Source organism: Syngnathus floridae, chromosome 15 (assembly GCF_059516105.1).
Source record: "Syngnathus floridae isolate MCC-2025c chromosome 15, RoL_Sflo_1.0, whole genome shotgun sequence".
Lineage (NCBI taxonomy): Eukaryota > Metazoa > Chordata > Actinopteri > Syngnathiformes > Syngnathidae > Syngnathus > Syngnathus floridae.
Genome location: NC_142427.1, coordinates 4,153,871 through 4,179,924, shown reverse-complemented (window position 1 = coordinate 4,179,924; position 26,054 = coordinate 4,153,871). Strand labels below are relative to the sequence as shown.

At 47.9% G+C, this 26,054-nt stretch overlaps 5 protein-coding genes across 14 annotated transcripts in view; 4 read left to right on the top strand and 1 right to left on the bottom strand.

Annotated features, from left to right (window-relative positions):
- LOC148385953 (RNA-binding protein Musashi homolog 2) overlaps window positions 1–4,194 on the top strand; it is a 202,373-nt gene extending 198,179 nt beyond the window's left edge. For 4 of the 5 annotated variants that reach the window (XM_088399659.1, XM_088399653.1, XM_088399658.1 and 1 more), the window contains 2 exons: window positions 2,572–2,643; window positions 2,970–4,194. In XM_088399659.1, coding sequence (XP_088255785.1) covers window positions 2,572–2,643; window positions 2,970–3,011 — 114 coding nt within the window. In that variant the 3' untranslated portion in view covers window positions 3,012–4,194. Of the gene's footprint in view, window positions 1–2,571; window positions 2,644–2,761; window positions 2,834–2,969 lie in introns of those variants that run through there. The other variant, XM_088399651.1, reaches the window with a different exon arrangement.
- Window positions 4,195–4,439: 245 nt separating this feature from the next.
- mks1 (MKS transition zone complex subunit 1) lies at window positions 4,440–8,335 on the bottom strand. Of its 4 annotated transcripts, none has more exons than XM_088398296.1 (18): window positions 7,993–8,335; window positions 7,662–7,783; window positions 7,527–7,579; window positions 7,288–7,455; window positions 7,116–7,216; window positions 6,915–7,043; window positions 6,706–6,810; window positions 6,532–6,640; window positions 6,382–6,438; window positions 6,133–6,175; window positions 5,991–6,071; window positions 5,844–5,914; window positions 5,705–5,774; window positions 5,523–5,630; window positions 5,129–5,262; window positions 4,968–5,050; window positions 4,793–4,890; window positions 4,440–4,700 (listed from the first exon to the last, which is right to left on the bottom strand). In XM_088398296.1, exons 1-18 carry the CDS (start codon window positions 8,067–8,069, stop codon window positions 4,609–4,611), a joined length of 1,701 nt encoding a protein of 566 aa, XP_088254422.1. In that variant the 5' UTR covers window positions 8,070–8,335; the 3' UTR covers window positions 4,440–4,608. The 4 variants fall into 4 exon arrangements, with proteins under 4 accessions (XP_088254422.1, XP_088254424.1, XP_088254423.1 ...); XM_088398298.1 differs by having other exon boundaries at window positions 5,991–6,053; XM_088398297.1 differs by having other exon boundaries at window positions 7,116–7,213.
- A 53-nt stretch (window positions 8,336–8,388) lies between these two features.
- On the top strand, window positions 8,389–16,245 carry zw10 (zw10 kinetochore protein). Of its 2 annotated transcripts, none has more exons than XM_088398295.1 (16): window positions 8,389–8,612; window positions 9,892–10,026; window positions 10,093–10,194; window positions 10,580–10,657; window positions 10,775–10,934; window positions 11,123–11,263; window positions 11,921–12,118; window positions 12,225–12,361; window positions 12,434–12,616; window positions 12,772–12,992; window positions 13,102–13,173; window positions 13,471–13,640; window positions 14,003–14,133; window positions 14,216–14,347; window positions 14,483–14,685; window positions 14,795–16,245. In XM_088398295.1, the coding sequence occupies exons 1-16, from the start codon at window positions 8,508–8,510 to the stop codon at window positions 14,913–14,915; spliced, it is 2,289 nt and encodes a 762-aa protein (XP_088254421.1). In that variant the 5' UTR covers window positions 8,389–8,507; the 3' UTR covers window positions 14,916–16,245. The 2 variants fall into 2 exon arrangements, with proteins under 2 accessions (XP_088254421.1, XP_088254419.1); XM_088398293.1 differs by having other exon boundaries at window positions 12,431–12,616.
- A 163-nt stretch (window positions 16,246–16,408) lies between these two features.
- On the top strand, window positions 16,409–22,591 carry pom121 (POM121 transmembrane nucleoporin). The gene is made up of 13 exons (XM_088398292.1): window positions 16,409–17,013; window positions 17,543–17,749; window positions 17,859–18,008; window positions 18,245–18,325; window positions 18,409–18,580; window positions 18,856–18,944; window positions 19,016–19,095; window positions 19,166–19,287; window positions 19,486–19,585; window positions 19,729–19,998; window positions 20,083–21,492; window positions 21,667–21,771; window positions 21,939–22,591. The coding sequence occupies exons 1-13, from the start codon at window positions 16,472–16,474 to the stop codon at window positions 22,037–22,039; spliced, it is 3,429 nt and encodes a 1,142-aa protein (XP_088254418.1). The 5' UTR covers window positions 16,409–16,471; the 3' UTR covers window positions 22,040–22,591.
- Window positions 22,592–23,112: 521 nt separating this feature from the next.
- On the top strand, window positions 23,113–25,685 carry tbl2 (transducin beta like 2). 2 transcript variants are annotated; one of them, XM_088398300.1, is made up of 7 exons: window positions 23,113–23,291; window positions 23,850–23,965; window positions 24,073–24,257; window positions 24,413–24,564; window positions 24,640–24,766; window positions 24,831–24,983; window positions 25,144–25,685. In XM_088398300.1, exons 1-7 carry the CDS (start codon window positions 23,165–23,167, stop codon window positions 25,601–25,603), a joined length of 1,320 nt encoding a protein of 439 aa, XP_088254426.1. In that variant the 5' UTR covers window positions 23,113–23,164; the 3' UTR covers window positions 25,604–25,685. The 2 variants fall into 2 exon arrangements, with proteins under 2 accessions (XP_088254426.1, XP_088254427.1); XM_088398301.1 differs by lacking the exon at window positions 23,113–23,291 and adding an exon at window positions 23,305–23,639 and having other exon boundaries at window positions 23,724–23,965.
- Window positions 25,686–26,054: the final 369 nt, after the last annotated feature.

The window sequence follows — 26,054 nt, the reverse complement described above, 5'->3', positions numbered from 1 at the left end:
ACTTTCTTTGCCACCAATGGCCTCTGTAGTGTTGTGATGCAGTAGCTTGGACTTTAAGGTAGCATGGCTGTGTGGCTCTCATTTCATTTGATCGCAAACTGACAGCGCTTTGCAGCTGATGAATGTTACTCATTTTAGTCGACTTAGCTTCTCCGTTCAGGGGGAGGGGATGGGGACTTGGTTTAAGAAAAAAAAAATCAAAAAAGAGAGATTTAAAAAAAAAAAGGTCCACCTGGAAGGTGTTGACGTTTGTGTACTACCGTATCCATTGAAACTTGAATCTCGAGGCAAGTGCTAGGCAATGGCCACACTTCACTTAGTGCTAACTTTTCTGTCATCTTGTCTGCTGGACACGCAGCAGCAGCTACGTGTCCACTCAATTTCGCTCTTGAATGTTCTCCATCATTGCCATCCCAGAAAAAGCTTGACAAAGCCATCCTGATTTCTAAGCTATCTTATATAAGAGTGGGCTGTCACAGTGACCACAATGTTATTTGTCTTCTTTTTGGGACTTATTAACACATTTATTCACACTCAACACGGAAGCTTTCAAGGTGGCAGAAAAGAAAAGCAGTTAGTCAATTTCCAATTGAAGGCATCACCACCTCCCATGCAATAGAATATATAGGACCGTCCCATTCAGTCATCATGCCATAGTTGGAGACCATCCCAGATGCATTGTAGGACATGGGATGTTTTTTTGCATTGCTCTTGAGCCATTCCTAACACTTGCCCCCCCTTTTTTTGTTTTTTTATTCCGTTAACCGACTTTTTATGGCGAGAGACGGACAGACAGACCCGACTGACCTGATCTGAAAGCATCTTTCAGGTTACCATATAGGCTTGCTAAAGCCCCATTGTAAAATATATGGAAAATAATGATGGATGGATGGATGGATGGATGGATGGATGGATGGATGGATGGATGGATGGATGGATGGATGGATGGATGGATGGATGGATGGATGGATGGATGGATGGATGGATGGATGGATGGATGGATGGATGGATGGATGGATGGATGGATGGATGGATGGATTGGGTGGATGGATGGATGGATGGATGGATGGATGGATGGATGGATGGATGGATGGATGGATGGATGGATGGATGGATGGATGGATGGATGGATGGATGGATGGATGGATGGATGGATGGATGGATGGATGGATGGATGGATGGATGGATGGATGGATGGATGGATGGGGGTCTCTCACATATCAAATGTGGAAAGTCTAATTTTATATTTGTATTTTCAAATAATAATATTGACAAAAAAATGTCTGTGAAAGGTTTCCATCCTCTAATGTGGTCCAAAAATTGATGTCTGTCTGGAAAATAAATACAATAAACTGAATTGTTATATTACTTTTCGTTTTGTTTTGTTTTGTTTTAAATAGCTCCTGTAAATTTGCTACGGATATTTTTTTAAGTTAGAATTAATGTTTGAAACCACACTGAATCACTCATACACATTACGTCTATTCACAGAATTAAATAGCGTTGAAAGGCGTAATATTAATAAAAGTTATTGTGAGCGCAGTCCCAAACTGCTTTAAAACGCAAATGAGTGATGCTGCGTAGTTCTGCTTCCCCCTAGCGGACTTACTCGGTGCTAGGTATGCACTCAGGAAAAGAAGCCAATCAACCGCTGGTTGTTTTTCTCATCAGCAGCATTGCGGGCGAGCATCAATATCAGCTAAGGTTCACTGACGAAATAGCTGTAGACGAAATAAGAGGATGAATCAACGCGAGGCCGCACACATGAGTTGAAGTTAATAAAGGTTGAAATTGAGTCATTCCAATTCAAAGTTTATCATCATTATTCACATTACATTCCCTCTCATGTAGATGCAATATATCACTTTTAAAGATGTGCAATATGCTAACGCCATCAGTCATCCTGACAAGCTGATCGATCAGCCAAGCGGAGGCATTTCTAGACCCCCTGGAGGCCAGAAGGAACATCCTCCCACACACACACACACACTTGGTTACAGTTAAGTCATTGATATGGTCCAGTATTAGCCGTCTCTCCTAGTCCCCCTACAAACCAGCAGACAGTATGAGCTAATAAGGGGTCTCATGAGGGTGATCCTTGACATGTTGCCCTGTCCGCTGTTTCTCGGGGGGGCCCCTTCAGCTCGGGGCCTATGTCAAGGAACTATGCTAAAGTGAGCTAAGGAGTTATACTTCGACCAAAATAGTGCTTTCCTGCCATCTGAAGACATTAATGTGCAATTATTAAAATCAGAATGGAATCAATAACATGCGCTGTCAGGAACAGTGTATTCTTTGGCCATCCTAGCTGGTTGACCTTTACGCTCTGGCTGCTTTTAATTAAGGGCCAATTAAAAGTGGTAAGCTGGATGCTACAAAGTTGTCTACAACGGTTTTAAAAGGGACACAATGTGTCAAATTGACTGTTTGATTGCTTGTTTGCAAATAGTCAGTCTCTGGATTGCCTCCTGGCCCAACAAGTGCAAAATTAGACGACTCTATTTTTAAGTCATTTATTTGCTTCTTTTTTTTTTATTTAAATGTGAGCAAGCAATTTTGAATTTTCTCCAGGGCGACGCAGTTCAGCAGAGGTGTCATGAAGAGACGGTCCGCCCCCCTTTCCACACCCCAAGTGTGTCAAAGGTATGCTTCGGACGCTATGGCTATGCATATTCATGATTGCAAGACACACGTGGCTCAGCATTTATTAAAGGTAATTATAAGCTGCGTAGAGATGCCAATGCTTAAATGGCAATTACAGGTATCGGTGAAAATGACGGGACGTCATCCTAAATAATCACGCTGCATTTATACCTTAAAAATGACTGGGAAAGACGCCATCGTAAGAATTCCTATATATACTGAGTAACGTTCATTCGACTTGATTTTATGTGAATCAATCAAAATTATTTCTCCTCCCAGGCCTGTAATGGTTGTTCCTCATCGGCAGCGGAATTTTTTTTTGACAGGGCTGTGTAATGGAGTCCATGGCTGCTTGCTTGTGTGAGTGAGTGAGTGAGTGAGTGAGTGAGCGAGTGAGTGAGCGAGCGAGCGAGCGAGCGAGCGTGCGTGCGTGTGTGATGAGACACTCAGGTGGCGGCTGCCTCCCAGAATGCACCTCTAATGCGGAGGCCGCCGTGCAAATTGACGTGACATTGATGGGCACTCGCTCACCGGCGCCCGCACAGCCACTCCATTTGCTAATAATTGCTGATTAAAAACCACTTAAGAGTCCATGACAACTCGAATGTGCATTAACCACATAACCTTGTGCCAATCGTCACACGCATGCCGCTTCTCATAAAAAAGTAAAGGTATGGGGAAGCAACACAAACAAATGCCGTTCATTCACTTTATCAACTTTAGAAAGTGAGAATATTTCATTGATTGTTGTAGAATCTTTGGAATAATGTTGTATGGGGGTTGCCTTGAGATATCAGTTAGGTAGCAGAAGTTCTAGCTAATATGCATCCTGGCTCCTTTTCATCTCGAGTCAGGTGACCTCCGTTCATCCTCAAAAGCAAAAACGTTACGTGAGCATTGCTTAAAGCTTGCCCGTTGCTTCTTATCAAACAAAAGGTCATTTGTGTGAGGCCATTTGCTACAATATCTGCTGGTGTAAAATACACAGCGGGGATGCAGTCTCATTTTTCAAACAAGGACACATTCAAGGTCATCCTTGCGGCATCCCTCACGACACGATCTAGAATTCAACCCCATAGCAAAGCAATAATGGACATGGCATTGTTGAAGTGGTGACGTGTTTGTGTGTGTTTCATACAGTACATGGCCTTATCAATGCTTGCACCACAACACAAAAGAATTTTCTCATGTTTGTCCAATGAATAGCTGTGCCCTCCATTGAGCAATAAATGTATGCACAATTTCAGAAACACAATCAGTGCACTGAATGGAAGCGCACATATCCTGTAGGAAAAAAAAAACCTCAGTTCTCGAGCTATGCAAAAACAGTCAATGGCCCATATCACACAAAGTGAAACACACACACGTTGACACTCGCCGCGTCTCGCTCGCTCTTTCCCCCATGCAAGCCCACCAAGCAGCAAACAATGTGTGCAAGCACAACGTTGACTCGGTCCAGTCCGTGTCTCTTGTAGTTATTGGACATTGATTTCACTTAGGTGAATGTCAAAAACATTCAAAATAAAAATGTCCCCTTTCGTTCCCTGCCAAGCAGCTCATTTTGCCCCATCCTTAGGCCGCCTGATGTAGTAGCAGATATTTTGCCCCATTGTGGCTTATGTTTGTTTTGCCATATAGATTTATTTCCTACTCTGAAATGAATAAATTCATCAAGTCCATAATGAACTATAAATATTAGAAACACAATTTTTCATTCCAATAACCTATCCAATGGAATGTGAAATACCTCTAAAAATCCAAACAAGGCTGAGCCCAAAATGAAATACCAACCAACATAAAGTAAAATGTTTTTTAATCATCCTTTGTCAAATTTTACACATCCAAAAACAGAACAAAAATGTTAACATTGCAACACATACAGTCCTGTATTGTATGACTTTCTCAGTTTAACATCACAGCCCTATCTTACTTTTGAATGGCAAATAATATTCACTCCTCAGTCGATCATATTTGGATTTGAGAGACAGAGGCGATGAAGTCCACAGGAAGACTTTCTCTAACTTCTTGCATTTTCCTTCTGGCCCGTTGAAACGCCTCTGGCAGAGTCAAAAAGCAGCCACATCATCAAAATGTCATAGATTGTGATAACATATTAGTCCAGTTCCACTGAGAAGAGTCTTCGGCTTACCCATGGTGCTTAATAGAGTATCACGGTGATGAAATCCTTGGGCCTGGTCAAAAGTGTTCTGCCACCTTCTCCTTGCTGCAGTGGAATTGGCAAAATCCCTAGAGGGTGTGACAGAGCGATGTGGCAAACCGATAAAGACAAGTTTCCATTACAAATCTGTAAGCTAAGCAATTACCTCGACTGCTGAATGCAGTGAAAACGAAAAGTCACACTCCCCGAGGTTTGTGTACAAAATCCAAAGCGACTGAGCCTGTCGCCCTGCCATCAGAAAAGGAAACAAATGACGTTAAGACACGCACACCTGGTCCTGGTTTGTGCAGACATTTTGGGGTTTACCTTAAAATGGCCTGGTACCCTCACGTAGCTCAGGTCCTCCAGTTCCGGGGAACCCCCGATAAAGAAGCGCCTCAGGGCCGAGGCCGTGCCCGTCTGAAGGGGTCTCCACGTGTGACGCGTCAACGTGTGCAGTCCTACAAATTACACAAACTTGAACGCGGCGTACACGAGTTTTTGGCGACGGGCTCGTCGCTGCCACCGTGGCAACATTCACACGCAACTTTTAATAGGACGTGGGTTGCCGGCAGTGTTGAACGGCTTTGCCACCTGCCAGTAAAGCCGCCGGAAGAAGGACGAGGAGAGGCAATAGATGGGATACTACTTTGATCAATCTAATATAACTTTGTCAGCTGTCTGCCTCCCTATCGAGCTGTCACGTTTGGCAGTGACATACCGGGCGTAGAGGGAAAGAGCAGGTAGCCATAGCCTTCGGTTCGATATCGCCACCAGGAGTCCAGTGAGAGAACCTTGAAATACAACACTGGCCACCGGGGTCCGGATTCTGCAACGACAGCAAATGGCAAGGAATTGCTTCATCATGAAATGTCGGCGGTGCTAATGTGCCGTGGCGCTAACCCTCGTGCTCTTCCTCGCTTGTGCAGAAAGCCTCCAAGGTGAAAGGGTAGCAGAGGTACGCCACGTTGTCCTGTTGGCACAAGTCACGGAAACGTCAACACTACTGCGCCCAAATCCGTCGACCGGCGAACATTCCAACCTTCCCCAGTGATTTGGTCCGAGAGGCGTGAGTGACTCCTGAGTGGGACTGCGTCGGCGAGCTGGACCAGTCTAGCTCGCGAGACCAGCGCAGTTATTTTCGAGGCCTTGTGTCGAGATACCGGTGCGAAAAGCGATGGCCACTTACTGTTTGGCAGCTCCGTTATGAAGTGGACATACAAATGATCATACTCAAAGCCCTCGGCGGAGACTGGACACACCAGACATACTATCTTCATTGTCCTCGCACACACATAGCAAGAGTCAACACTGAGTTGAGGCTTCCTTACCTATCTCGCCGTTCAGGAAGTAGCGCAGAACACCCGGAGGAGGCTACGAGACAACAACATTCAATGTCAGAAGCGTTCATGGCCGACATTGTCGTTCAACAGATTGAGCCCAATGGACTGGAGCACTTTTTTTCCGAGCAGCAAATGCTCTGCTCTTCTTCCTTCACTGCGCCTCATAACGTTGGATATCTTTAGATCATACAAATTTATCACATTGTTGGCAAAAGAAAAAAAAGGCAAATTACTTACCATTTCAAAGTCCTGTCCAACGAGGCTATTTGGAAACTCGGTGCGCCTGGAACGCAGCTACATAGTCAAAAGGAGCAAAGTGAGTCATCAAACATCTCACGCAGCCGCGTCATTTGAAGTCACCTCACGGCCCCCAAAATGGCTACGCACATCTCGGTACAAGCGCTGCTCTCGTTCCTTCTCCTCCGATTTCATGCTTGCCGACGCGTTCTCGATGGTGAGATGCCAGATTTCTTTGTTGCTCCCGGCAGTTGCTATCCTGCAAACACGCATTTGAACTGTAAATGTAGCATGGTACGCTTGACGCGTCTTGGGTAAACTTGCCTGTAGGGCTCTTTGCCCTCGTTGAAGTCGGGTTTCACGACAATGGTCCCGTTGCCATCTGTTTTTACGGTCAACAGCAAAAATTCGTTCTCCTTCAGACCCAACCTGAGCGAAGAATACACAAAGAGAGCATGAATCAGTTCTGACTTACAAAGCAACGTAGCGGAAATGACACTCGGTCCCAGCTGATTGACGGGGGCCGGTCTTACCTTCCAGGAGGACCCAGATCTCCCATGACGTGCATTGTCTGCATGACACTGTTCACCTCATGGCTGTTCCTCTTGAACTCATCGCTGGGCTCCCAGTTGATGATATTGGATTTGGGGAAACTGGCATCCCTGCGAGAAAACAACAACATAACCTTTGCGCCGGAGTCACGTTCTTGGCGACGCTTCACGGTTCACACCTACGTGGTTCGCCTGTCCTGCCTTCGTTGCCGCACGGTGGACATCCTTTCGGCAAGGAAAGTGGGTTTGGTCTTGGTGGTGTTGAGCAAATGGCTGCCTTGCTGCTTTCAATGTGAGAGGAAAAAAAGTATTTTTAAGAGTCTAAGAGCACTCTATAGAGTATTTGACCTCCCACCAGCTGCTGCAGCGGCTGACAGTTGGTGTAGCGATCATAATCGGTGTAGGTGAAAATTCTGCGGTTTTGCCGGCCCTTGGTCTGAGTCAGGGCTGTGACCTCTTTGTGGTACTGCCGGTCCAGTGGGCTCTGACACGCAGCCTCGTTTTGGAACAGCTCCATTTCATACTGCAGGCAATCACGTTTGTCAGAGACACTCAATAACCACTGAGCTGTCGTGAAGGGAGTTCTTACAGTACCTGACTGAAAAGCTTCTCCTGCCAGCCAACGACGATGTCTTCTGCGTTATCGCCTGGTCACAGAAACAACATGTCAGGAAATTGACCCTTTGTGGAATTCTGTGGCCACCATGCACACCATTCGAGTTCTCTCACCAGGCTGGGCTTGCGATGTGAGCGGCACCAGTTCAATGACTCCTGCATCCTGCTGGGACAGAACTTGCCGCTGGAGTTGTTGGGAAAGAGTCGCTGTGGTGGTCACCCTCTTTAAGGATACCCTTTAATTGGACATACATATGTGAACCTAAAATGCATTACTGCTTTTTACAGGTAAGCTTAATTTGACCTTCTCTAAACCATTGAATAAACATCGTGAAACTTCACCCCAAGGTCCCTAAATGTATCTGAGTAGTAGGCCAACATGCTGCCGCTGATCTGAATAATACAAGCCACAAAAGCAAACTACACTTTTCAAACCAATACTAACCTTATCCGTAGGTTTTTTATGGCATCCAAAGACCGGTAGACAGCCTCTCCGGTGTCACTGTTGCACCATTCAGACATGACGGATTGCTTACTAGCGGGTAAACATTAGCACCATCTTGCTATTCAAATTTGCTTAATTAGTAGACAAACGACATAACTGTGTGATTTTTTTCCTACAATTTGGCTCTGTAATTCAGCTAAATAGCTCGGTTTCCCTTCAAAAATGATGGCGAACAAATAAAAAAAAAGAAGATAAACGGCAATGGTAAATGCGCACGGAACCAGACAGATGTATCCATAGAGACGAGAAACCTTCCGTTTTGCCTAAACTCACGTCAGAATCAACACCGCCACTTATTGGATGAAAAACAAAACGAAGAAGAAGGAAAGGGCGGGGCTTTTGCCTCGCCGCGTGGCCAATCCAAACGCCTTGCGCGCGCTTAGCTGACCTGTCATGGGTTTGGTGATAGAAAAAAAAAACCGTAGAAAAATAACCACATAACCTTACACTACAGAATGGCATCGTTTGTCGCCGAAGTCCTCGCCAGCTCTGGAAAACTAGAGAAAGAGGACCTGTCTGGTAAAATCAGCAAAATGTCGCGCAAGATAGAGGATACGAAGGTAAAGCGCCACGCTAGCCTAGCATTAGCTACGTGATGCTAAGTTTCTGAAAGTTTTAACGTCGCCCTGTCTGGCTATAAATATTGTGACGTACCCATTATATATGTAATATTTTCTTGCACAACGATGAGCTAATGTTATTTGCTTAGAAGAATTTGAAGTCTGTTTACTTTGTCCAATTTACATGGTGCCGTTACATTAAACTGTTTCTTCTTCAACGTTCGCATTATGAACATCATTAATTTCTACAATCATTGCTCCGATGAGGATAAACCCAGTGAAAAATGTCATACGTTACGTGTTGATAATGACTGGTGCAGATCGTGCCATGGGAACTGTACACGCACACAAAGCTGTTTATCCAATTCAAATGTTTAGTTCACGCTTAAGTTTCCCATATGAAGCTTTCTTAAACGTGACCTTAGATCAGTGGTTCTTAACCTTGTTGGAGGTACCGAACCCCACTAGTTTCATATGCGCCTTCACCGAACCCCTCGTTAGTGAAAATTTATTTTTTTTAAATTCAAGACATAGATGTTTTTTTTACTAATGCACAAAATGAGCTGTGCATGAACATCACCTTGTTCAAAGAACAAAACCAACACAATGCATGAACTCGCAACAAATAACATACTGGCAAATCAGAAGCTACACGATAAAACAGGTTTGTTCGGACCTCCTCAGTGGGGGCTCTGTCAAACCCCTGAGACCGACTAACCGAACCCCTAGGGTTCGATCGAACCCAGGTTAAGAACCACTGCCTTAGATGATATATATATACATATATATTTTTTTGTTTGTTTGCTTGTTTGTTTGTTTTTGCAGAATGCTTTAGATCAGACTCAAGGCCAGATATGGCCCGCCACATAATTTTATGTGGCCCGCGAAGACAAATTGTGCATCAAATTCGTGTGTCATTACGAGAATTGCAAATTGTCTTCACTTTTAATTTTTTTTAATATTTGACCAGTTTTTACTCGTCTGATTTGACAACGGGTTATTTGTCAGTTTGTTTTGTAGCTTTTACTGTATATAATATGAGGTGCTCGCACATTTATTTGGGTTGACAGTCATAATGGCCCTCCGAAAGAAGCTATGACTACAATGCAGCCCGCGAAAAAAATGAGTCTGACACCCCTGCTTTAGATAGATTCAAACGGTACCAATATATTTGGACCCAGCGACACAACCGACATCACGATAAACAAGAGTAAGATGTGCCTAAAGGATTTTGGTGTTATTTTATCACATTGTTTTTTTTCTCTTCGCCATTTTCCAGGTGGAAATATGTGGTATGTTAAACAGTCGATATATTGACTTCTTGCCAAGTCTACATGCGTCTGAGGACCTAATGGTGCAGGTTGACAATGTCTCCAAAGAGATGGACACCCTCAAAAGATTTATTGAGACAGAGGTATGTATAAAACGGGGTTAAAGGAATGAAAAAAGACTGCAACATTGTCACTGTTGTTAAAAACAGGTTCAACAAAATCTCCATGCATCTGTGGCTGAGTATACCAAGTTGAAGCAGCAGCTGGAGAAAAACACAATCATCATCACCATGCTAGGACACCTGAAATACGTACGTAACAACATTTAGTAGAGTATTCCTAAACATATGACTCCAACACAAATCTGAAAGACAAAGCACACTGCTTCTGGTAGTGAAAGTAGCTTACGTAGTGATGGAGGCATTCACCTTGAAAAATACGCATCACGTAAAACACGTCGATATTGTTGATTGCCTACGATGACTAAAGGCTAACACAACCGGGCCGCGACTCACTGTCATTGAGGCCATTCGTAGTCCCAGGGTGCAGCCAGTTTTCCACCCAGTTAGCTGGGAGGGACGCCATCTCGCACACAATGAGAATGAGAACAAGCACGAGAGAAAACGGACCGGCCACCGGCCCACAATTGAGCACAACCCACTCATTACTGTCTCTCGTAATGTCTCCGTCACTCAGTTTGACAACGCAATGGAGGAATTCAACAAAGGCCTTCAGAAGAAGCAGTATGTTGATGCTGCTCTCCAGCTGCAAAGGGTATGTAATACTGACATTAAACTCAAGACACTTTTCACTCAATTAAGTGCATTTGCGCAATGCAAGATTGCCTGCCACATGAGAATCACCCGTCAACTCCATTCGCGTTCCTCCCAGGCGAAGACGAGCGTGGAGTCTCTCAAAAGCTGGAAGGCGACGGAGCTCTCGCTGATTAGCGCGCTCAGCTCAGAGTTGACAGTGCAGAGGGAAAACCTGGTGTATCATCTCGGGGATGAATGGAAGCGCCTCGTCATCTGGAACTTGCCCCCCTTAAAGGGTGAGAAAGAAATGCAAACACATATGATGCGTCGTTATTTAGCGCACGACGACTCAACATTATTTATAGAGCACTTGAAATGAATGTTCCGACCATAACCACGGTTCCGTGAATCCCGAATGATGGCCAGGGGGCGGTGCTCGAAGCACTGAACGTCCGTAGGGATGAAATACAACTTGTACCAACAGACCCCGCAGGCGTGGACTTCTTCCCGAAGGTGGAGCTGTGCTTATGTCTTCCTTGCGAAGAGGATGAACGACCGGAACCCCCTGCTCTGCTGCGAGCGTTGGCCATCCAGGGAGACCTTCAGCACAAGATCAAACTCTTCAGTAAGAGTCAACAACAACACGTCCACTCGCCCTCTCTTTGACGTACTTTATACCTCAAAGGTCATCCACCAGTTTGCATCCCAAAGAAATTCCATTGAGCATGATAGCATAGAAAGCTAACTTGGCACTCTATATCTTGGTATTTGGCTTCTTGTCAAGCAACACAAGTGTTAAAGTTAAAGTCCCAATGATTGTCACACACACAACTGGGTGCGGTGAAATTTGTCTCTGCATTTAACCCATCCCCGAAGAGAGCAGTGGGCAGCAGCGGTGCCGCGCCCGGGAATCATTTGGTGATCTAACCCCCCAATTCCAACCCTTAATGCTGAGTGCCAAGCAGGGAGGCAATAGGTCCCATTTTTATAGTCTTTGGTATGACCCGGCCAGGGTTTGAACCCACAACCTTCCAGTTTCAGGGCGGACACTCTACCACTAGGCCACTGAGCTGGTGGTCTCCAGTTAGAGATGTTATCAGAAGCTAATACTAATCTGTGTATCCAACACGCTCACCTTAACACGCACACTTTAACAACAAGCACAGCTGAAATAAAGTGCCCACAAGACAATGAAAGACAAAGACAAAGTGGACTGCTTGATTTGCCATCCTGATCTCCAAGATGGGAGCCTGCGGCCCAGCGCTGCCGTTCTGCCTTCCAGGTCAGGTGCTTTTGAAGAACATGTTGAAGCCAGCGGTGCTGCACCCGTCCCTGTCGGTGTTGGTGTCCGAGCAGCGAGGAAAGGGCATCATCCTGACCTTCGAGCGACTGCAGGACTCTCACGAGGAGCGCAGCACACCATCGCAGGTCTACTGCAAGTTGCTCCTGGTGCTCAGGACCCTTTACTCCAACCTACTTGGTAAGCCACGCTCAGGAAGAACCGGCACGGCTCGCAGTCGAGCTTGACCAATCCAGAGCCACATCTGAACGTGCTCTTTTGCTCAACCTCTTTTGTTTATCGCCAGACATGACGATAGGTGATCAGAAACCGTCGACTATCTTGGGGAAGCTGATTTGGGAGGAGCTTTCGCGCTGCATCATCCACGACTGCCTGCTCTACTCCATCCCTACCGACAGCAGCCAGCTGGAAAAATACAATATTGTACGCACACGACTGTCTTGGCGGAGCAAGCCGGCAACACGTTGCGAGACCCGCCCATGTTTGTGACAGCAGGTTATCAAGGAGACGGAGGAGTTTGAGAAGGCTCTGAAGGAGATGGAGTTTCTGCAGGATGAGTCGACAGATCTGCTCAAATATGCCAGAGACGTCAACTGCCACTTTGCCAGCAAGAAGTGCAAGGATGTCATGGTGGCAGCACGTCAACTCATGACGGCCAAAATGCACAACACCGTCAAGGTGGGAAATCTGATGTCCTCGCACCGGGTTCCGCGAAGCCTAGCCTAGCTCTATTGAGGAACGATTGAGGTCACCGTAGGTAGACAAGACTTCCTTTGGAGCCAAAAGACGTATGTATACTTGGATGCACGAACGTGTTTCATTTTTCCTCAAAGATCACAGCAGAGTCCGAGCCACGTCTCGCTGAGCTGCCCGTTCCAGACTCGTTGCCGCAAGTGAAGAGGGAAGCCCCGAGCGAGGAGGGCGCCAGCACTCTGGAGAACGCCAGTCGACTGTCAGTGCGCCTGCCGCCATGTTGCATCAGCGAGTCGGTGCAGCAGCTGATGCTGCTGGCTGTTGACACGCTGGGCGAGGCTGTTGGAAGCTCCACGCAATGGTGCCCGCCCCTCCGTCCCACGACAACGTTCTCTTCTCCTTGTGCCGTTTCAATTCCAAATGTTTGCAATTCAAAAGGTACCAGTGTCCCTTGTTTTGTTCCTCCACAGTGCGTCCCAACTTTTCTTCACTGTCCGAAACATCTTCCAGCTCTTCCATGATGTTGTGCCCACATATCACAAGTAAGTTTGATTGCTCACACCACACATTTCGCCCAAAAGGAATCACCTTTAGGAGTTGTACAATTATGAATATGATGATGTACATGGCAGAATACTGTATGATTAGAAGACGTCTATTGTGCGAGATAACGTTGGATTGTATATGTTGAGGATTTTTTGAAGTAAAATTATCCGAAAATGTCCATTAATTGAATGTCATTTCAAGGGAAAATGACCATATTGGCATGTGAAATGATCCTGTATCGGGGTCTACATTTTGGTCTCTATCGCACAACTCTGCTATTTTCTTTTTCCCAGGGAGAACCTTCTCAAGTTCCCTCACCTGGCCGCCATTCAGCATAACAACTGCATGTACCTGGCCCACCACCTCCTCACCCTGGGTCACCATTTTAGACGGCACTTGCCGCAGCCCCTCAGCCAGGGCGTAACCACTTTTGTCGACATGGTGCCAGCATTTAGGAAATTAGGTACCACTGTCTTGGCGTTTCAACCAGATGCCGAGCTCCACTTAAACATGTATCTCGCTTTGTTACCAGAGTGGATGTCGGAGGTAACTGATGGCTTGCGAGATTGTTTTTTTTGCGACTAGAGTTAAATAGAAAAGTGATGGCCGTAAAACACTTCCCTGAGGTAGTCCACTCAAAAATTGTGGCAACCACTTCCCCTGATGTAACCGCTACTTGTTTTAGTGACGAGAGCGAGGAAAGTCCGTCTTTTGTAGTTCACTAATCACAAAGCTCGAGCTCAAATGAGCTGCTTCTGTTCGTTTTAAAATCAAACGTGGCCTTTGCCCACCTGCGCTCTAACGGCCACTTTCCGTGTTCTCCAGGCGCTCAGTGCTTTCTTACGCAGCTGAACATCCAGAGGGCAGAGCTGCTGGAGCGGCTCTCCACCGCTCGAAACTTCTGCAACCTGGATGACACCGACAACTACGCGGCAGCCAGCAAGGCTGTAAGGCAGGTAGGCCAACTTTTGCCGGCTTCAAGACTTTGTCAGGCCTCTCGCCGGCGTGACCACACGCTGTCCACCCACTTGTTTGCAGGTGATCCATCAGCTAAAGCAGTTGGGAACCGTGTGGCAGGACGTCCTGCCGGTCGGCATCTACTGCAAAGCCATGGGCAACCTCCTCAACACCACCATCGCGGAAATGATTGCCAAGATCATGATGCTAGAGGTCAGTTGTTGGTTCGGCCACTACTTGGACATTATGCTGGTATAGGCATATTATTGCCAAAAAATGCACATTTGACAGGCTGTAAACCATTTGAGAGCCGAGTGGAAAAATTGTGCAATTTTTCTCCGGCTCCAGGATATCTCTTCAAAGGACGGTGAGCATTTGCACATCCTGTGCAAGATGGTCATCAAGGAGGGCCCGTTGGTCTTTGTACCACTGACTGACGAGCACAAGAACAAGAAATATCAGGAGGAGATCCCCCTTTATGCGAAAAAGTGGAGCGCTTTCAAGGAGTTGGTCGTTGTACTGTGTGCCAACCTCCAGGAGATTGTCGACAGGTAACGACTTGAGGAAGCTCAACAAACCAGTCATGAAAGCGCAGCACACCTTGTGGAAAAATTCTCTGACTGTGGCTCACCGCAATCTTTGTGTGATTCCTTTCCTCAGGTGGGCAGACGCTAAAGGCCCTTTGGCATTGGAGTTCACGAGCATGGAGGTGAGGAGTTTAATCCGAGCCTTGTTCCAGAACACAGAGAGAAGAGCCCTGGCCATGACCAAAATCAAATGAAGCTGTGGGGGAGGAAACCAGCACCAACGAGGCCCAAATACTTCTTTGGGAATTTCACCTTTGTTTCCCTTCTCTGTCTCATGTTTGCACACGAGGCAGCAACATTGTGCACCGAAGAAAGGCAATTTGTAAGGTGGAGGGCTAAACTGGGCCATACAAGAAAATAAATTGTGATGCACAATTTTACCGTATTTTATATTAATATGTAAAATGTTCCTTTTTTTTTCTCAGTAGAATTGCGGGCTGTACTGAACATAGCTCATCGTCTCAAGGTTCAACCCCCTTAATTTAATGTACACTACCGTTCAAAAGTTTGGGGTCACCCAAACAATTTTGTGTTTTCCATGAAAAGTCACACTTATTCACCACCAAACGTTGTGAAATGAATAGAAAATAGAGTCAAGACATTGACAAGGTTAGAAATAATGATTTGTATTTGAAATAAGATTTTTTTTACAATTTTAAATTAAGTTGTTAAATTAATGCCTGACGCCATCTGTTAAGCATGGAGGAGGTAATGTGATGGTCTGGGGTTGCTTTGGTGCTGGTAAGGTGGGAGATTTGTACAGGGTAAAAGGGATTCTGAATAAGGAAGGCTATCACTCCATTTTGCAACGCCATGCCATACCCAGTGGACAGCGCTTGATTGGAGCCAATTTCATCCTACAACAGGACAATGACCCCAAACACACCTCCAAATTGTGCGAGAACTATTTAGAGCAGAAGCAGGCAGCTGGTATTCTATCGGTAATGGAGTGGCCAGCGCAGTCACCAGATCTGAACCCCATTGAGCTGTTGTGGGAGCAGCTTGACCGTATGGTACGCAAGAAGTGCCCATCCAACCAATCCAACTTGTGGGAGCTGCTTCTGGAAGCGTGGGGTGCAATTTCTCCAGATTACCTCAACAAATTAACAGCTAGAATACCAAAGGTCTTCAATGCCGTAATTGCTGCAAATGGAGGATTCTTTGACGAAAGCAAAGTTTGATGTAAAAAAAATCTTATTTCAAATACAAATCATTATTTCTAACCTTGTCAATGTCTTGACTCTATTTTCTATTCATTTCACAACGTTTGGTGGTGAATAAGTGTGACTTTTCATGGAGAACACAAAATTGTTTGGGTGACCCCAAACTTTTGAACGGTGGTGTATAACTATAATAGATTTACCTCAAACAGCATTCAAGTTTTAATCATTATGAAACTGTTGGTTTTAGGTTTGCTCATTCAATATTGAAGTAGTTTACATCATAAACGAATTTTCAGTGAAAAATCAGTCCACCCCCCCAAAACAAAATGTTAAATAAAATGTTTGTCCACTTTTGTATAAATGAGTAATTTGTGGGATTTTTTTCTTGTTTAACAAAAACGTTCAAAACTGTCTGATGTAAGTATATCGGGTTCAAGGTACACACCCGCGCCTGAGGTGAGCGTTAGTGTAATACCACTGCTTTCTTTGAGTGGCGCTGCTGTACCAAATTTCAAAGTCATACTCCTGCTATCCAACGCAGAAGACGACGTAGTAGTGGAGAGCAGCATGATGGGAGCGCAGCCGCCATGTCACCCAGAGAGAGAAAAGTAGTACTACTTTCTGCCTTAGGCATAGTCAGTCTCTCGCTTTATTTCTTCCCCTCTTATCTATACATTGTTGCAACTCTTGTGGTTTGTGGTGGCGTGTTTGTCCTGCGTCGCGGAACGTCGCTTGCCGCCAGAATAGGCCTCAATCCTCGGACTGGATTTAGCGCTGCAGCCGGCTACCTGCGCCGCTTTTGGGACTGGTGGCTGAGCGACGTTTCGGTGGTGTCGCGGAGAACAACGCTTGACGTCTGCCGACGTGACCCACGCGGGTCGTCGCTGGGAGCTTTCAGACAAAGGCCGGCCGGCGCTGCGATCCATCGCGGGGGGCACATAGCTAGCAACGCGTGTCTTTTTAGCCCCGGGGACGTTCTCATGGGAAGCTACATTGGCAAACCAGAAAGTCCGACCGGCGACTTCGGGATGCCCAGAGTGGTCCGGAACCCCCGGGAGCAACTGCGGGAAATGTTGTCCAGACCTAACCATGCTGTCTGCACCCCGAACCGGAGGCTCTCGTTTACCAGGTACGTTTCAATTAACTGTTCGCCAGACACTCTTTAGGTCAGTGGTTCTTAACCTTGTTAGAGGTACCGAACCCCACTCGTTTCATATGCGCCTTCACCGAACCCCTCGTTAGTGAAAAAATTATTTTTTTGTAATTCAAGACATAGATGTTTTTTTTACTAATGCACAAAATGAGCTGTGCATGAACATCACCTTGTTCAAAGAACAAAACCAACACAATGCATGAACTCGCAACAAATTACACACTGGCAAATCAGAAGCTACACGATAAAACAGGTTTGTTCGGACCTCCTCAGTGGGGGCTCTGTCAAACCCCTGAGACCGACTCACCGAACCCCTAGGGTTCGATTGAACCCAGGTTAAGAACCACTGCTTTAGGTACACCATGATCTCCCCTGCTCTCTGCATCTCGAACTGAATTCAAGATAAAATAAAAGATCAGGCCGGTGTTAAGTCAAGTCATTGGATCACATCGTGTCAACTAATTTGAAGGAAAGAGTGAAGAATTCCTGTCCTTAAATGTTTCAGGGAGCCGTCGGGCACAGTGGGACACTTCACCATCACCCCCCAGCGGCACTACCCGCTTCAACAGCCAGGCGCCTCCCCGGTGGGGGTCCTGCCTCCCGTTAGGTGGGATGGCTTCAGGAAGAAGAGCATCCTCTCGCCTCGGAATTCACTGGCTGCTCATAGTCCGGTTACTGTCAAAATCGCCCGGCCCGACCACAGCGGCACCAGGTTTGAGTCGATGTTATTTACTGTTCCGGTGAATGCAGAGGGACAATGCCGAAAAATTAAGTTGTTCCTGATGACTGACTCTGGACATTTGTTCTCTTCCTGTCTTTAGTTTGGAGCACCCGAGCTGCGCGGCTGTGCCCAAGGCCATCGAGGACCCCTGCTCCAGAGAGAGCGTGCTAAAGGTGTTAAAGGATAGCCACAAGCGAGAGGTCGACGATGCAGATAGAAGCTTCACTGCTGAGCAGAGAAGCAAGAGAAGGTAAGCAAATCTTGACACCAAGGAGTTGCGCCACACTTGTTACTTAAAAAATAACAATAACATCATGAATTTCTCTAATGTCGACTCGACTGTCGCCGCCTTAGTGTCAAAAACAAAACCCGTACCTGCCAGTAGAAATAAAATGGCATTGAAACTTCATATCACGATTGTCTCGATCAAAATTATCATCACATATTAGGGGGGCTCACAGTACGTGCTCCAAATCTGCTCCCCAGGCGTAACGACAGCGGAGGAAGCGCCCACTCAGCTTTTGAGCCCCTCTTGCCCAACGGAGCGCCACTGCAACTGGTCCCCAAGTGAGTGTAAAACACCTGCCTTTGACTTTCTGTCTGTTGCTCAGTACCTTTTTTTTTTTCTTTCTTTTTTCTTTTAAATCCAGACCAGGAAGCCTAAAACGAGGGATGATAGCTGCAGCGGAAGAGTCCACCTTCAAGAGGTCCCGCACCTCATCCATCAGCTCTGCCAGTGGAGCGCACGCCCCTGGAGGCACACCGGGTTCCAATAGAAACCCCATCCAAAGCTCCTACAGCTCTTCAGTGGGCCTCGCGCAGGTAACTCGTTTGCCGCGTTGCGCTCGTGGCTGCGGCTATTGACTATTTTTAGAGTTTGAGATTTCAATCTGGGCTCAAGCCTTCCTTGTTTGCTGCTGCGTTATCTTAAAGCCCAAAAAACATTTATTATTTTCACCGTCTGGATAATCTGTTTTGTTTGGAACCATGATTTCCTCGCCTCTGTCAAGCACTCTGGAAGTATGCCTTTCACGTTGGCCTTAAAGTGCCCAAAAAGCGCTTGAAGTGCTGACCGTACGCTTGCTTGCATTTGAAAGTTCAAGAAGCCATCTGCGCAGAGCTCACCCATGTCCAGCCCTGGTTCGTCTCGTTCGCAGACACCAGACAGAACCGCCAAGAGGCCGAGGTGCGTTTGCACGCGTCCACATGCGATTGAACGTTAGTGACACTTTGCAAATGGCCATTTTCTTTTCCCAGAGAGGATGATGACCTTTCTCCCGGCCCAGCGTCCTCCCCGCCATCAGAAAGGGCCCCGTTGGACAAAGCGCCCGATGCGCGTAAGTCTTTCAAGTGGCTTTGTTCCGCGGGTTATGCCTATTGTGTGGTCATGGTTGTATTGACTTGTAGCCAAACAGAGTCCAGTGCCCAAGGTCCCAGTCACGAGCTCAATAAACTTTGCCGGCAGTGGTGGAAAGCGAAAGCGTAGGATCCAGCTCGTGTCCAGTAAGCGGGATGACCAAATTTCACTCGTAAGCAATTTCACTCGTAAGCAAATGACTTCTCACGCTTCCTTGGAAGGTTTTAGGATATGGAAAGAAGTTTTACCGTGCATGTGGGTGTATGAATCCTGTCGGGGGTTTTTTGTCATTTTTAATTCATCTCTCTATCGATTGATGTATCTATTTATTACCTTCCTTCCTCGCGTAACTCTGCCTACTAATCTGAAGCCCCCACCACCTGAGCTGGGCTACACCATCACTGTGAAGGATCTGGATGAAGAGAAGGCAGCAGCCATGAGCAAGATCCAGAAAGTTCTGGAGCCACCCGGTGAGCTGATGACAAGAACCACAAATTCAACTACCTGAAACTGGTGTTGCCCAAGACACCAATTCTAGTTTAACATCAAAACAGAAAAAAAAAAAAGGGACTTTAGCCACATGAAGCCTGAGCTTGTTGTTGTCTCTGTGCAGTTGCTGAACCGGAAAAGTCCTCCAGCCCTTCATTGACGTCCATCGCACCTGCCTCGTTGACCACCTCAGCCCCAAAGAGCGCCAGCGTCATCTCCGGCACACTCACCCTGAGCCACCTCCTGGCTGCCCCTCTGCCCAAACCCTGCAGCATTGCTCCCTCGGTCATCGCTCCGGATCCCGAGCCAGCCCCTGCGCTTTCGAACCCACTCCTAGAGGCTCTGAAAATGAAGAGTCCTACGAGCTGTGCATCAGCTGCCGGCGCCACCACAGGTAGGACCGCCCAGTGTAGGAGACTAATCGCCCTTAACGAGGTCAAAGGCTAATCACCACAACGTGTCTGTTTGCTGTCCGCAGTTTCAACATTGACGACACCGGTACCGCCGGGCGTCTCAAGCCTGAAGGCGCAGCCCGTAGCTGACGCCCTGAAGCCGTGGCCCGTCTCCCAGTCTCAGCCTGCTCATAGCAGCGTGGACCAGACCTCTGCCTTCACTCAAGTCCCAGGCCAGGTTTCCAAGGCCGCCAGCGGCGCTCTCTCATTACCTCCCGCTGGCCCGTTAACATCGTCGAGCCAGCTCGGCGGTGTTCCCGCTGCATGCGCCGCACCGAAGCCCCCCCTGGTCACGACCGCCGCGCTCAGTCACTCCAACCCTCTGCCGGCCTCAGGTTTCAAACCCATCTTTGCCGTCGCCACCTCCGCCCCGTTAATTGTAACGAGCCTAGAGAGCAAACCTACGGTCCAAAACTTCAACCCTAGTTTTGGAAGTAGCTCCGCCACGGCGGGCTTTGCCACCGCCGCCATATCCACAACAGTCTCAGGTACGGCAGGAGCCACCATTGCTCCACCGTCATGCGCAACCTCCGCCACAACGTCAGGGGCGGTTTCTTTAAGTTGCTCATTATTTGGATCCTCAACAAGTAGCACCGTTGCTTCTTCGCTCTTCCCTGAAGTGGCCTCCACCGCAGCCGCCACCTCAGGCTCCACCAGCAGCACAACCCCCGCAGCCCAGCCGTCCACAAAATCCATCTTCGGAACCTGGTCGGCACCACCCTCAATGACCGCGAGTGCCACCTCAGCGCCAGCTTCTACGCCGGGATTTCAGTTTGGAGCCGGAGGCTGCACAACTCCTGTGGCCGCCATTCCCGCCCCCACCTCCACGAGCGCCTTCACATTTGGAGCTGCACAGACAACATCTCAAGTCGCAGGCCAGAAGGTGTTTGCCTTTGGTCAGGCCACAGTCAGTCAAAACACAAGCACGGCTTCGTTCGGAGGTTTGGCGATGGCCGCCGCTGCCCCTGCATCTGCAGCCAACACGGCCAATGACGGTGCCGCTGGCCCCACGACCCAGACCACGTTCACTTTTGGAAAGTCGTCCTTTCAAGCCTTGGGGCCCCAGTCGAGCTTCGGCTCCACGCTCGTTGCACCTAAGCCGTTTACCTTTGGCGGCGGGTCAGCTGCACCCGCTTCCAACGCGATCCCTTTCAACTTTGGGGCACCTGCCACCTCTGCCGCGGTACCGTCAGCTTTTGTCACGCCAAGCAAACCAGCGTTTGGAGGTGCCTCAACCGCCTTCGCTTTCGGCCAGGCCGGTCAGACTCCTGGTGCGCCATCCTTCAAGTTCGGTGGCGGCGGTCCACAGCAAACACCCTCGGGCCCTGCTCCACCACCAGCATCCGGCGGCTTTAACTTTGGCGCTACCATTTCGCAACCGCAGTTCGGGACACCTGTCGCCAATAAGATGGGAGGCTTCAATTTCGGGGCTGCCGGTGAGTTATTCGTGTCAAAGCTGCGCTTTTGGTCGATTTATTTGAGTTTTGAAGTGATTCGAGAGCCGCGGTGGCAGATGCGGTCGGTCATTATTTTCAACAGGACAACTTGAATATCTGACATCAAATCCAAATCGTTCTTCATTCCAACTGCTTTATGACTCTCCGCTACAGGCACATCCACTCCCAATTTCCGTCAGAGCCCTGCCACAGCCACTGGTCCAATTCCTTTTGGAAATGCCAGCGCACCGGTCCAGGCTTTCAATGCTGCTCCTTTTGGTACGTCATGAATGTAGAAACTTTAATCCAAAGCTCGTGGTGAACGTTTTGAATGTCTGGCCTCCTCGAGCCAAGTCCGCACATCAAGAGCCGCCTCTCTTATTATGCTGACTTGGAATTGGGAGGAAGAAATTTCTCTGAGTCTCGTGCTGCCTTTTCCCAATCAGGTTCCCAAGCAACTCCTTCCTTCTCCATCGGGGCGGGCTCAAAGCCGAGCGGTGTGCGGCAAAGACTGCAAGCGCGGAGGCAGCACAACAGGAAGAAGTGATCTCGCGCCAGTTGAGCTTTTAAGAGGATTCAGGTCATCGCTGCTTTTGCTTTCCCAATCTCTCCAAACGAGCGCCACCGACACCTTCGGCTCGCCTCATTGGCAGAGGATGCAGAAAGCCGCCCGGAGTCCAGACGACTCATTCCTTATGCTCTAAAGACGCAATGGGCGTGTGCTTGAGGGAAAGTGTTTTCAAATCATATCCACTGTTGTTTTGGACACGGTCTTAAAGAGAATGCATATGTTTATTTTTCTATGCAGTCATTTGTATGTTGGCCGACCTTATCCTCGCATGGTTCGGACAGATGATGGCGGAGACACACGCAAACGCAAGAGGATACGCAGCGATGCGGTTTTCTTTTTTTAATTTATTTTTCTGCAGCCTGCGCTCATATGCAGCCATGTCTGCACATAAAGGACAATTGAGAAGATGGTCTTACTGCTTTGCCATAGTGCTTCTTAACTGCAAACATTCCTGAAAACAATTCTCCGAGGGGATGCATTCGTTTTTATTAAAGACACTGAACAGCCCAATAAATAACTTACAAACAAGCAGCCAGTGGGCCATATCCACTGCTAGAGATTTTAGTTGCTTCATTTTGAGTGAAATCCTCAGAGGACTTCATTAAAACGACTCCAAACAAACCAATACGCCAATTGTGACCAAAAGCTCATTTTGTATTGTTTCTAAACCTCCCTATTCAATGCCAAGCACTGAATAGTAATCATCTGTTTATGTGCATTTAGTTCACATCAACTACTGTTCTAAGCATTACTCTGAATCATTAGCTTATATAGGATGGCACTATCTGTGTATATCTGGCCTCTCTCTTCTGCCTGGTGGCTCCATCCTCAGCATCCTTCTCCCTATGTAGCCGGGTTCCCTCCTCTGCACATGTCCAAGCCATCTCAATATCGCTTCTCTGACTTTGTCTCCATAGCGGAAGCGCACCACCAGAGCCGTCTCTCTATGTTCAGCTGGGATGACTGCAATGCAGTTCGACACCAAGCCTGCAATTGGCGACAACGCGCCTTTGGCGTTCAGCAACTGCCTAAGAAAACATCAGGAATAAGAAAAATCCCGTCATTCTTAGCGGCGTGAGTCAAATTACGTGGCAGAGAGAGATGGAGTTGCTCGGCTTGGCAGTCTTGTCTTTGTTACTGGGCGCTCTGGTGAGCCTGGTCGCTTTTACCGTGGGGAGGCGGAAAGAAGAACTACGAGAAGAAGCCGTGCAGACGAGCAGTCGTACCGGTAGGAGTTGACAGGAGCGTTGATGCTAACGTTAGCGTGGTGATTGCACTTTGATAGTTCAGAGTGTTTCGTGCTCTTATTCACGCTGCTGTTGCTGCCGCACATGCTCACACAAGCGTCATTACGGATTTGCTTGCTGAAACGGGAGACGGCGATGACTCAACTCTGACGTGTTAGCCATGTAATTCTTTGCATTGGAAACCAACTCTTGAGCTGAAATAGTCTGTTCCGCACTACGCACCGTTTCCGAAGTACGGGTACAAATGATGTTCTTTCTCTCTGGCCCATATTATTTGTTGTTGAATGACAAGTAGCACCTTTCCAACGGCACCTGTTGAGCCTTGAATCGTAAGGGTTAAGAAATCTATTATTTAACCCGTTATTTTTGGAGTGTCCATTTCCTACTAACAATTGCACACTATTGTACTGCAGTGCATTAAAAAAAGGCTCAGGACGGATGGTAGCGGAGTGATTTCAACACGGTGGAAACAGCAGAGACTTCCACAGAAGGTTGTCATAAATTTCAAGTCAAAACCGCTGCGCTTTCTATGCTTCCAGCTGAAGGGGTCACGGCAAAGGAACCGGCGGCAAAGAAACTCAAGCAGCAGCGCAGCCGCAAAGACAAATTGTCACAACATAACTTCAGCCATCCCCTGTTGGCCTCTACGCTGAAAGTAAACGCGAAAGTTGTCAACCCCTCAATACGCGTGTCAATAGTGTCGCAAAGGAGCACAGATGACCCGACAATAAAACGTCAAGGAGGTTTTGCTGTCTTCCTCAGGGCCACATCGGGAATGTGACCTGCCTGGATTTCAGCAGCAACGGCAAATACTTGGCGTCGTGCGCCGACGACCGCACCGTGCGAATATGGAGCACCAAAGACTTCCAGGAGCGAGAGCACAAATGTCTGAGGGCCAACGTGGAGCTGGACCACGCCATGCTGGTGCGCTTCAGCCCAGACTCCAGGTTGGTTGCGTGGCATGTTGGGCACCTGGCCACCGCCCTTCTTGCCATCAAAGCCGCATTTTTGAGGAGCCCTTCTGGCCGTCAAAACAGCGTCTTGGCGAGACTCGCTGCTCACCTCCTCTTCCTTGGCCGTGTGTCGCCCCTTCCACCCGCAGGGCCTTCATCGCCTGGCTGGCTAACAGCGACACAATGTGCGTCTTCAAAATGAGCAAAAAGGCAGACGGGACCACAAGCTTCAAGGTGAGCCCCGACGACTTCCCGGCCAAACACAAGGGCAGCATCCTCAACATGGCCATCGCGGAGACCGGTACGTAGGCCCAAAATGTATGGTTAAAAAAGAAAGACCATCATACCCTAGCTGTCAATCAGCCGTTCCCTGCAGGCAAGTTCATCATGATTGCCACGGCCAACACCACCATCTACATTTGGGACCTGAAAGGTGAAATACTGGCCTCTATCAACACCAACCAGATGACCAATTCTTACGCCACCATCTCCCCGTGCGGCAGGTCAGTCGTCGCATCTGGCACCGCACAAGTGAGCGAAAGGGCGAGCGTGATATTTTGCTCTCAGGTTCGTGGCGTCCTGCGGCTTCACCCCTGACGTCAAGGTGTGGGAGGTGTGCTTTGCAAAGACGGGCGAGTTTAAGGGGGTGACGCGAGCCTTTGAACTCAAAGGCCACTGTGCGGGAGTCCACGCGTTTGCCTTCTCCAATGACTCTCGCAGGTACAACTTTGTTTCTTCATTGCCTTTGCGCACCGCCGTTGTCCAGTATGGCAACCCGACATACCCACCGGCTGTTGGGTTTCAATGAGCTCGTTCTGAAACCGGCGCCGGGCCTCGGCAGAATCAAACGCTGAGTTAGGCTTCTCCCGTGCGCTTTCAGAATGGTGACGGTGTCCAAAGACGGGACGTGGAAGTTGTGGAACACGGATGTGGAGTACAAGAAGCAGCAAGACCCATACCTGCTCAGGAGCGTTGCCTGTGCCTCGTCCCCTGGCAGCCTAGCGGCACTGTCGCCCGACGGCCGGGTGGTGGCCATCAGCCACAGCCGTGACGTGGCCCTGTACGACGCCTCCAGCGGCCAACTGGAGGAGCAGCTGCTCGACGTGCACAGCCTAGAGATCACGGACCTCCGCTTTGATGTCACTGGCCGCTTTTTGGCGTGCAGCGGGGACAAGGCCATCCGAGTGTTCTACAACACCCCCGGCTACCGAGCGGCCATCGCCGACATGCGGGAAATGCTGAGGACGGCGCAGAATGACGCCACAAAGCAGAGGCTAAAGCAGCAGATCAGCGACGCGCAGAGCGCCCTTGACGCCACCCTGGCCGCTCCTGTCCAATGAACACACCTGAACTGAGTGTGATTGCCTTTTCGTGGAGTTTTAATTTTAAAATAAAAAAGGAATCTGTTTCAGTCAAGATAAACGCTTGGTTTCCATTTGTACTTTCTCTTACCCTCTAAAAATGAAAAATAAAACCCATTTTGAATTGGGAGGGGGGGCACTTATTCTAATGGATTGACTCATTCTAACAGAGCTCCTGTTACAATTTTAAAATAAGTTGCTTTGAAAATAACTCTATAATAAAAATGGCTGATCACAATGAAGAATAAAGTCCCTTTTATAAAGTCCCCTTAATAAAGCTGACTGACTTTTGTAATATACAGTAATCCCTCATTTATCGCAGATAATTGGTTCCAAAAACCACCCGCGATAAGTGAAATCCGCTAAGTACGGTCACCACACCCGGACTGACAATCGGGATATCCGGGAGTGTTCCCGAAGCGCCTGCCTA